Here is an 11,908-nt window from a genome sequence, read left to right as displayed (position 1 = left end):
GGAAATGCTCAATCTGCTCAATCGCCAATGACAGTATTCTTCCCGCGAAACTTCTCCTTGCCCCTGTGCAGTGGGACATCATGACTGAAATTAACAGCCTGAATCGTCAGAACCCGCCACCTCCTGAATGTCCCGCAGATCTCACCTATGTTCCAGAATCCCTACGAGAACGCCTATTAACCCAGGTACATGTGTCACCCAGTTCAGGTCACCCCGGTATCACTGCCACAGCGCATCTGCTCAAGAACCAATTCTGGTGGCCCACTCTGTTAATTGATACCACCAAATTCGTCCAGAACTGCACCATCTGCAGCATGTCTAAAACCCCCAGACAACTACCAGCAGGACTGTTACAACCACTGCCCACACCACAACGCCCATGGTCTCACATCGCCATCGACTTCATCACTGATCTTCCCAACTCCCAAGGTAATACTACTATCCTCACTATTATCGATCGATTTTCCAAAGCCTGCCGTCTAATTCCCCTGCCAAAACTTCCCACCTCCTTTGAAACAGCTGAACTAATGTGCAATTGTGTATTTCATTTCTACGGTTTACCGGAGGACATTGTCTCGGACCGGTGTCCTCAATTCACCTCAAGAGTATGGACTGCCTTTTTCAAACATCTGAATGTGAACATTAGCCTCACATCTGGCTATCATCCTCAGTCCAATGGACAGAATTCAGCCTGAATCAGGAAATTATTCGGTTCCTTCGATCCTATTGTCAACGACGACAGACGGACTGGAGCAGGTACTTGTTTTGGGCGGAGTATGCACAGAATTCTCTCATGAAGCCAGCCACGGGGGAGACCCCCTTCAAATGCGTGCTAGGTTTCCAACCACCCTTGTTCCCCTGGGCTGGCGAGCCCACCAACCTCCCCTCAGTCACCGATTGGTTGCAACGCAGTGAGGAGGTCTGGGACCGAGCTCATACCCATCTACTTCATGCAGTAAGAAGACAGGAACAGCAGGCTAACCAACACCGATGCCTCAGCCCCGCATACCTTCCAGGACAGTGGGTCTGGCTCTCCACTAAAGACCTACGTCTCAGACTCCCATGCAAAAAACTCAGTCCCAGGTATGTCGGTCCCTTCAAAATTTTGAGACAAATAACTCCAGTTTCATTCCGTTTAGATCTGCCCACTAATTATCGTATCTCTCCAACATTCCATGAATCACTTCTAAAACCTGCTGGTGGTCCGGGAGGAGAACCGGAGGATGAAGCCAGACTGCAGAATCCCCCGCCTATTCTGGTGGACGGCGTATCGAGTGCACAAGTTGCTTGACTCCAGGCGCCGGGGTGGCACTCTCCAGTATCTGGCCGATTGGGAGGGGTACGGACCGGAGGAGCGTTCTTGGATCAGAGCTGGAGATATCCTCGACCCCACACTCACAGAGGAGTTTCATCAGACACATCCGGAGAAACCTGCCCCTCGACCTCGTGGTAGACCCCGGCGTCGGTTGCTTCCTCGCGTCAGGAGCCGCTTGCAGGGGGAGGGCTCTGTTACAAAAGAAGCTCCCGAGCTGTCTCCTTCCCACCACCAGAGGGAACTCTCACCTGAATATTGACTGCACCCATTGAACTCCAATTCCAATCCTGCCGCATTCCAAGGACTAATTACACACACACCTGCAAATAATATACACACACACATATAAGCAGCTCACTCACTCCTACTCACCGCGAAGTCTTGATTTGCCCCGGCTGTCACTTCTGAGCGTTTGTATCCATTTATTCTGCCTTCTTGTTTTGACCTGGACTGTTTAACGTTTATCGATTGTTCTCTGCCTGCCCTGATTCGGATTGACCTGTTCCTGTGATTGTTTGCTTGTTACCCTGATCTTGTGCCTGTATCTGGTTCTGTCTCAGCCCTTCCTTCTCCATTGTATCCACTGGTGATTGACCCTGTCTTGTCTGACTATCGAAATAAAGCTGCAAATGGATGCCGCCTCTGCTGATGCTTCGCAACAGTTACTGCTGTGATGTTGGGAAATGTCAACACTTGTTGATGCTTTATTTTTCGATAATTTAGCCACTGTATTGAATAAATACATGGGGTTATGTTTGTTTTCTTCTAAAAGAGAAGAAAAGTAATCGGATCTAGCAGTTTTTAATGCTTTTCTGTAGGATAGGTTACTTACCTGCCAAGCAATACGAAATACCCCTAGTTTTGTTTTCCTCCAGCTGCACTCCATTTTTCGGGCTGCTCTCTTTAGGGTGCGAGTATGCTCATTATACCATGGTGTCAGACTGTTTTCCTTAACCTTCCTTAAGCGTAAAGGAGCAACTGTATTTAAAATGTTAGAAAAGAGAGAGCCCATAGTTTTTGTTACATCATCAAGTTGTTCTGAGGTTTTGGATATGCAATGGAATGCAAATGCTTGTCACTCATCTCTTGAGAAGAGGAACAAATACGAATGCAGCTTCTTATTGGATAACACTCACAATGAGCTCATTCAGAGCCCTTCAGCACTGAATGAGCAAACTCCCAGCCAAAAATAGATGGCAGATAGATTGTGTGCATCCTCAAGTGCCAGAAACCTCTGGAATGGAGGCACACACTTTTCACACCAACCTGCCTTGGTCTCTTTCATAGAAGGCGAACTTCTGTTTTAGACACTCCAAAAAGAAAGTCTTACTGGTTAGTAATGCATGAAGCTGGTGATGTTATTTGTGGAGATGATCAATCATCTTCTGCTGAAATCTTGGGAGATTTAATGTCTTCTTTTATTTCAGTTGATTTCAGTTATGAAATACCAGTTGAAGGTTGTTGCTGAAGTCAGTTGTAGTGCTTGTGTTTCTCTTTCCTTCAGTGATTGCGCTTGTTAACGGCAGCTGTTCATCACTAATGCTCAATTAGCACTTAATAAATTGCATATTATCTCCTTGACTTTAACACTGCTTCAGTGTTACTTTAAAACTTTTGTAGTGTGGGACCAAATATGCTCCAAGTAGTTTCAAAGGCACTTCAAAGGCATTTTTTTTACTAATATGAGTGTTGATGTGGATTTAAGTGTACGCTCACTCTAAGATCAAACCTGAGCATATGCGCACTTCATAAATGAGGCCTCCGATGACAATGATTTCTTCTCCAGACCACTCACCACAAAGTTGCAAAGTCCAATTAAGCTTGCTGGTTACCTTGCATGTGCCTCAGACACTTACTTTATTCCATCCCATCCATCAAGAAGCTATCTAAGTGTTACGGACGCAGACACAAAACGAGAGATCTAGTTGCAATGTTTAATGGGGAATCCAAAAATCAATCCAAAAAACAATAAACATGAAAAACACTAGGGAACACGAGAAAGCAGGGTGACCTGAAACAAGGACTCCGTGAAACAGATAGAAACAGACTGGTTTATATGGACAGATGAAAACGATGAAAGTGGGAACAGCTGAGTGCAATTACCAGGTGTGCAATTAACAGTGATGAATGGGACAAAGGCTAGTGGGAAATGTAGTGCCTGCAGTGGGGTGAATATGGGGAAGTGAGACCACTAGTGGACACCCAGGGAAACAAAGACCAGACACTGTGAAATTACCCCCCCCCACCCCCCCAAGGAGCAGCCACCAGATGCTCCACCGAACACAAGAACAAACCAAAGAACACAGAGACCAGGAGGGAGGTGGACTGGTGAAGGATAAGGGGGAGGGTTGGAGGGCCAGGTCCATAGAAGGGAACAGGGACAGGAAGTGAAAAAAAAACAAAACAACAACATCGAGATGAGGAGGGAGGTGGACCGGCGGAGGACCAGGGAGAGGGACGGAGGGCCAGGTCCATAGAGGGAAACAGAGACCGGAAGTGAAAAACAAAAAAACAACAACAAAAAAAAGAGGCGCAGAGGACCACCACAGCCGAGCAGACGAGACAGATGCCCACCAGGGCAGTGCAGAGGACCACCACCTCAGTGTGGTCGAGACAGAAGCCGACCAGGGCGGCGCAGAGGACCAAATTGCAGAGGACCAAATCAGCGGGGACCTGGTCAGTGGGGACCTGACTCGACTCTGGACGGTCAACTGAGGCTGCCATCCGGTGCAGTGGCACTGTGCCGGCGGCCATCTTGTGCAGTGGCGCTGGGCCGGCGGCCATCTTGTGCAGTTTTGCTGGGCTGGCGGTCATCTTGTGCTGTGGCGCTGGGCCGGCAGCCATCTTGGGCAGTGGCTCTGGGCCGGCGGCCACGTTGTGCTGTGGCGTGGGCTAGCGGCCATCTGGTGCAGTGGCGCTGGGCTGGCGGCCATCTTGTGCAGTGGCGCTGGGCCGGCTGCCATCTTGTGCAGTGGCGCTGGGCTGGCGGCCATCCTGTGCTGTGACGCTGGGCCGGCAAACCATCTTGGGCAGTGGCACTGGGCCGGCGGCCACGTTGTGCTGTGGCGTGGGATAGCGGCCATCTGGTGCAGTGGCGCTGGGCTGGCGGCCATCCTGTCTGGAGACACAGGTCTAGAGTCGGCCATCGTGTCTGGAGGGACAGGTGTGGCTGGGGTATCCCACTGAGACCGATGCTGTAGGTACCTGGTGAACCCCCAAAAGTCCAGGATCTCCAGCCCCTTCATCTCCCAACCAGGCACAGGGTCATCCAGGCAGGCGTTAAAAAGGTCTTTAAGTGCCTCATCATTGTACCCCAGTCCTACTGCCATAGTCCAAAGCATTTGCGCCAATCCACCCCCCTCACTCCCCTCTTGACGGAGGGTGATTAGATTTAGGAACCTCCCCCTCCGCTCCTCTATGCTGGCTGGGGAATGGATACGAAATCCCACATTGCTGGATCTGGGCATGATGGACTCCTTGTGTTACGAACGCAGACACAAAATGAGAGATCCAGTTGCAGTGTTTAATGGGGAATCAAAAAATCAATCCAAAAACAGGCAAGAGGTCAAAAATATAACAAAAGCAGTCCAAAAAACAAGAAACATGAAAAACACTAGGGAAAACGAGAAAGCATGGTGATATGAAACAAGGACTCCATGAAACAGATAGAAACAGACCGGTTTATATGGACAGATGAAAACGATGAAAGTGGGGACAGATGAGTACAATTACCAGGTGTGCAATTAACAGTGATGAATAGGACAAAGGCTAGTGTGAAATGTAGTGCCTGCAGTGGGGTGACTATGGGGAAGTGAGACCACTAGTGGACACCCAGGGAAACACAGACCAGACACTGTGACACAAGTTAAACACACCTACCTGCCTAAGCTGCATGGGAACGACTTTTTAGCTGTGCTGATCTGTTATTCACAACCAAGCGAAGCTGATTAGACTCTGTGAGCTTTGAAAACCAGCTTCTGGTTGAAAATGAACAGAAGGTTCAGAGGGTGAACTGTCCGAGATGTGTAAATATGTCCAAGTAAGGCTCTTTCCCAGCTGTTTGATTTCAGGACACTGGGTAAAGTTCAAAGTGTTTACAAAGTTCCATAATTATTTTTAGTATTATTTTATTGTGTTTTGTTGTCTGGATCTTTTCTGATTCAGTAGTTACTGATGATAATTCATTAAATATCACTAGCTGAAATGTAATTAAGAAGTCTGAATAGTTTTGTAAAGAGTATTTTGTGCTTTTACCCAATTACTTTTTTTAACACCAGTAGTTGTAAATGTGTAATTTCAGCAATGTAACAGTACTTGTACTCGAGAACAAATTTCCAGTTCTGATCTGGCATTCAAAGCAGTGAGCACATTATCATCTTAACTTTACTCTTGCAGAATGGAAGAGAACTGAAAGGAGGATCAGAAAGCAGGAGACAAAGTAATAGTAACAACTTTATTGAATAACCTTTCTTGATTCGTGCTCAATGACAAGTTGACTTATCTGAACGGCACTGGTGATATACCAAGCAAGGGCGCAAGTATAACATTAAAAGTAACCAGTCATTTAATATTTTAATACAAAATTAATATTAAGAAAAAAATCAAACACAGAGAGATGCAACAGCATGCAGTACAACATAGATGTGTGTTTGCTCTCTTGATGCCCCCCCCCCCCCCCCCCACATGCTCTCACTCAAACACATACAGTATAGATTGCTATTAAGAACTCAATATAGACCTTTACAACTCTTGCTTCCTTACGTTTTGTTTCAGATGCATGTCCATCTCAGTCTCTAAGGTTCTCCTTTCTTCTGTTTTCGTACTTATTTTCTCTGGTCACGTTTTTATAATGTAAAACTGGCAACACTTTACAGTCTGAACTAATGCACAGCTAACATATGACTCATGTGAAACTAAGCCATTCATTGCCTATTGGCCAATCAGCAATGAATAAAGAATTAATCTGGGCCTGGTTCCCTTTTAACGCTCACTCTTAGCGCGCTAAGAAGACTCAAAAGATATATCTTACCAAAGTTGTTTATGTTCCTAAGTGTGTTCCCCCGAAGTGTCCCTTAGGAAGCTTCTTAACACGCTGCCTCTTATGTTCAACATTACAAAGGCGCTGTCCCGAGTGAAGGTGCTGAATTATTTGCCATCGATTGCTCAGGAATCGATTTTCCACTTCACGCGAAGGTGCATTGCAGCGTTAAGAAAGACAACACATTCTATGCAAATGAAACATTCTTCAACTTATTCCAGTAACATTTATTTTAACATAGTTTAAGTTATCAGTGGAATATAGACGATAAATTAAATTATTACAATCAGAACTGATTGGCAAGCAGCTGCAGTTACTTCTGTTTAATGCTGTTTTGATTGCCATTGGTTAATGTTTTCAATAAAAAGCAACCTATCTATAATGAACAGAGAGAGAGTTAGATACAGAATATGCTGGGGAAGCAACGTAAAAAAAGGGCACCAAGCTTCTCGTCAGAGGAACTTGAAGTTTTGCTGGACCTTGCCACCAGGTCGGAGATCACACCCCTATGGTCCACTATAACCTGCACGTTTATGGCCGTGTATCCCTTTCGCGATATGTACGCCTGATCAATCACTGATTGATTGGAGATAGGGATGAGTGTGCCATCCACCAGGCCCAAGACTCTGAAGATGCCAACAATGGCCGGCACCGTCTTTGATTCAATACAAGGACACGTTGGATCGCTGCAATTGTTGGTTGCTTACTGGACACCACCATGCTTACACATTTATAGATCTTAGCCATTTAGAGCCAAATTAATTGTCAGAAGTGATTGCCAATTTAAATGCTTTAATGACATTACAAAATAGCGTAGGCTAATTACCACCATATTAGTTCTGATACCACATAAAGTCAACTTCATAAATAGGCCTGTATCCATTGCGAACATATTTTATTATTAGTCTTAAAATGTCCATAAGATAAAATCATTGTTGAGCCACACAACACTGTCAACATACCATAGTTTGACTTGTACTGCGCTGCGCTGATTTCTAAAGACTGCTGCACAGTGGCGGTGACTAGCGTCTTGAGCTCAAACAACGCTAAGAGAGAGCTTACGAATGGTCCAGACCAACCTTACGAAAGTTTGACTTACAGAAGATATACTTAGCGTACGAATGTGTCAGGAATCATGCCATAAGGTTAAGAGAGAGGTCAAGGAATAGGTTAAGAACTACTTAGCGATAAGAACGTTTTGGGGAACCGGGCAATGATTAATAAATTAAGTCATATGATTTATAGTTAACTACATGTGTCACGTGTATTAATTCCTTATCAACATCTAGTAAGCTACTAACAGTGTGAATGAATTACAACAATGTTTCAAAGCCATGTATTTCAACTTCCAGGAATCTGATTTAATAAATCATTTCGTCATAATTGCAGGTGATGCTGGAGATCATAGAAGGTGATGGAGGACTGGAGCACATCTCATCTAGGTGGTGCCAAGTAGCAATGAACATGCTGCTCACAAAGATACTCAGAAGACATGAGAGAAGAGGTAAAAGGAGCTCTTTCTCACACAAGGCCAGACAAAGTTGGTCTCTGAGCTGTGTTCTTATGATGAGATGATTGACGACAGGTGCTGGTGATGGTGAGCATTGTGATTGGGTGACAGGACAAGACAACAGCCTAATTCACTTACTGCTGTCTTTCATTAACGTTAAACAAACAGTTAGAGAAAATCACTCACTGCCCTTGACTTTTGTAGCTTCCACAAGACTTAATCTATAATATATACAGTTACGAATATGCAGTTTTATTTTACATTTGTTTTTTTTATTCAATTTCTTATTTTATTAGTATTTTCTCTATTGAATTTATTTGTGTTATTGCTTGTTTTTTATTTGATTTTAATTACTGACTATTCACTAATGTCTAATAATGTTTGAACTGATTAAACTTATTTTAGTTAGGCTAGTACTGTTTTTTTACATTACAAAAAAAAAAAAAACATATCTGCAGTTGTGCTTTGATAGAAATGTCAAAGAATGTGTTTGGATCAGGTAAATCGATTAAAGTCATTACCATGGGAGCATATTACTTAATATTATGAGTTAAGAGTCAGGTGCCTCTACAAGTCATAACAATGTTATCTTTGCAAATACTTAGCTAATGCTTTTTTTTTTTTTTTAAACCAGACAGCTGGAAGTTGGAATACGTACACGCTTTGACTCACTGTGGTGAACACAATAATAAAATGACTTAAATGTCCTAATTGAACTATGGCCTAATCCTGGTTTAGTCTAAGATCTGTCAGTGAAACTGGGTCTATTGATCAAACATTTTATCAGATGCTGATGTAAGTAATGAGTGGCTTAGTTCTTTACAAATCATACATTATCTCAAGACTATCTGTGCATTAGTTCAGCATGAATGAAGGCATATTAGTGCATCCTTATTGTAAGGTGTTAGTGAAAAACTGCTGGTGTTCTCATTCCTCTGGGTTTCCTCCATTCACTTATCCACACTGATCTGTTACATTAGATCTCAGATTCAGTATTCACGAGTTTGACAGTCTCCTGCTCCTTTGTGAATGAAGCTGCTGCACCATTTCCTTCTCTGCTGCTCTCTTTTGTAATAATCAGTGTCTGTTTCTTGCCACACCATCTGTGGGAAAATAAAACATGCACATTCACTTAAACCCAATAACACTGTAACTTAATCAATTGCTGGCAGCTTCATTTCTGTATTTTGTCATTTTTATTATAAAATGTTGTGTACTGTCTGTTTATTCTTTTGGAGCACAGATGTTTAAGTGCCCTTTATTTAAAAGATATTTAGGGCCTGTTCAATACCCACACTTGCGGGTGCACGCATAGAGAGGAAGTACAAGCAATATGATCCCAGCGCTGATAAACGCCAACACTATCACACCCCACCCAAGCAACTTTGAAGCGTTACATTTAAAAAAAACCACAAGCCTTCCTTTAGAAAAGCAGCGTATATTCATCTAAACGACAGTGTTGATATCGTGGTTTCTAAACCCATTTGGCAAGACTTAGCAACTGTTTTAGCAACTTAGCTTTTATCATAACAATCAAGTGCTCTTTTATACACATTCAAGATCACACTTGCACACAGTGGCCAGAATTACCAGCAGTACATAACACAAGTAGACAAATTGACAAGTGTGTGAGGCTGGTGGTATTTTTGTATGTACAATGTACCTTTTTCTGTTTGCTACAATAACACAGACAAACAGAATGAGAAGAACTGCCAAAATGATGGTGAGCAAAAGGATGAGCCAGTCTGAGGATAAGAATAAATGAGATGTTATTTCAAAACAAGGAATAAAGAAAAAGCAATGCAGTTGTGCAAGTCAGAGTGCAAATTGCTAAATAATCACTATGTCAGCAGTTTGGGTGTGTGTTCTTAATAGACAAAATATATATTTTCATGCTTTTCCCTTTTCGTGTGTTCTCCCAGTATGTGAGGTTTGTCTGCCATCAGCAAATAATCAAATAGATATTTACAATTTTTAGACAACCAAAAGCTGTTAGGCACAAGCTTCCGATTAACTTAAAAATATGCTGCTTTAAACTGAGGCTGTTTTTGACAGATTTAATGTATTCAACAACACTCAGGGTCAACTTTGTTTCGCATTTGTGTTTGTACTGCAAATGTAATCATGGGATTCAAAATTCTACTTCCACAGTTAATTCCACAGTTTAATTCAGACAAAGCTGTACTTAATGAGTAGCATTACGACTGTATATGTACTATGAAAAAAACACAGCCCTTCATTTTCCCCATCCGTCAAGGATGGTGATCATACCTCCTAAAACGGTTTTTAACTCCAGTCCTTAAGGGTCAGTGTCCTGTTTAACAATTACCCTCGCTACCACTTTTTCCAGTACTCACCCAATACGATACTTTTATTTTTGGTACTTGCTGATACCAAGTACCGAAACTGATATTTTTTTTGCATTTGTTAATTTTTTTATATTGGGTACATAAACCAAAAGAGTATGTATAATGTTGAAACCTGAATGTTAAACCTGAACTTCAAATTATTTCCCCAGACTTGGTCTGAATAATTTTTGGTCCCAAATTTGTATTGGTTTTACTGGTAGTCCACTGTATAAAGAATTGTTGGATATAATTTATCACAGTTTACTTTATTTTGCTATCCTCACTTACATAAATAACCTGTAGTGTCCTGTACCCACTAATAAAAAAATAATAAATAAAATTATATCTGGTCTCTGAATAATTTTTGTTTTGACTGTATATCCTTTGGTTATTCTCACACTTAATTATGCCCATTAAAATTTATTTTCCAACTTTCTTTGTTCATTTTATTCCTCTGTGGTTCATCATCTGTAATTTAGTAGCATTAGAGCTTCATTGCAGCGACTTCATATAATTGTACTGTAATCACACGCTTTTCTGTAATAATGACGGGAACCACTTGTTAAAATCACCTGGGATATTTTCACAAATAGAAGTTGGATTTTTTTTTTTTTACCTGAAACGTGCTGTGATTTGTATTCCAAAGCCACTCATATAATGCAGAAACACTCAAGTAAGCAAGACACGCACAACACGTGCATGTGTTTGTACTGTTGCAGAACGAGAGGGACAGCAGTAACATACTCCCTAGCGCAAATTATTTTTATAGTGAATGCTCCTATAAACTCTTTTTTAAGATTTAATTTTAATCCAAATGCATGTGCTGAGTGAACCAAAGTTCACACAACAGAAGTTAGCACGCTCTCTTTCGCTCTTTCCCTACCATTAAGTAACTTGTGCATTGTTTTACTTACTTGTTTCTGACAAATCTGACCAAACTACAAACTTTCCAGTAATAATGGGAATTATTTATCAGCTTGCGCACGTCAGCTATACAGGCGTTAATTCTGGATGTTTAACATTATATTCTATGTAGACAACCTTACTCTCTAATAACTCCATTCTGCTGTCTGTTGTTCTGTTGTCAGAGTTTCTTTGTCTGAATATGGCACTTATCACATGCTGTGTGGTATCTGCGTTTGGTATCGGGGCATTTTAACATGTACGAGTATGATTACAGGAGCTCAGTATCTGGCCCGACATCGATAGCTGCTGACCTACAAAGTTTAGCACCAACTTGCCTCGATAGACCTGCCTGGAAGTTTCTAGCATGCCTAGTAAGAGTTGATTACTTTGGTTCAAGTGGGTTTGGAGGTAAACCCTGCAGGTGCAGGACTGGAAACCTGCCTGTTCAGAATTGCATTCAATTAAAAGACAGATGGGTTAAAACAGGGATTGATAGTGAAGCCTGCAGGACACTGGCCCTCCAGGACTGGAGTTGTTGAAGATCCCTGACCTAACCCTATATAAAAAATAAATAAAAAGTATATTCTCATCATGTATGTTTTGAAGCAAAAGGTACTGGTTTGAGCTGGTTTAAGCTGGTCCTCAGCTTAGGGCCAGCACATGACCAACATAAACCAGCTCATGAGCAGCAGTCATGCTTCAAAACATAACTAATGAGCAAATGCGTTTTTGTTTTTTTCATGCCTTATAATGATTTTGTTTAATCATGCCTTAAAGCAAATAGTAGACTC

At 42.2% G+C, this 11,908-nt stretch overlaps 1 protein-coding gene across 2 annotated transcripts in view; it reads right to left on the bottom strand.

Annotated features, from left to right (window-relative positions):
- Window positions 1-8,413: 8,413 nt before the first annotated feature.
- LOC132124883 (CD44 antigen-like) overlaps window positions 8,414-11,908 on the bottom strand; it is a 31,851-nt gene continuing 28,356 nt past the window's right edge. The window contains exons 6-7 of one of the 2 annotated variants that reach the window (XM_059536030.1): window positions 9,527-9,608; window positions 8,414-8,966 (exon numbers count right to left, since the gene is read on the bottom strand). In XM_059536030.1, coding sequence (XP_059392013.1) covers window positions 8,840-8,966; window positions 9,527-9,608 — 209 coding nt within the window. In that variant the 3' untranslated portion in view covers window positions 8,414-8,839. Of the gene's footprint in view, window positions 8,967-9,526; window positions 9,609-11,289; window positions 11,674-11,908 lie in introns of those variants that run through there. The other variant, XM_059536031.1, reaches the window with a different exon arrangement.

This window comes from Carassius carassius, chromosome 43 (genome assembly GCF_963082965.1).
Source record: "Carassius carassius chromosome 43, fCarCar2.1, whole genome shotgun sequence".
NCBI lineage: Eukaryota > Metazoa > Chordata > Actinopteri > Cypriniformes > Cyprinidae > Carassius > Carassius carassius.
The sequence above is the reverse complement of the archived record's forward strand: the minus strand, read 5'-3'. Positions and strand labels throughout refer to the sequence as shown.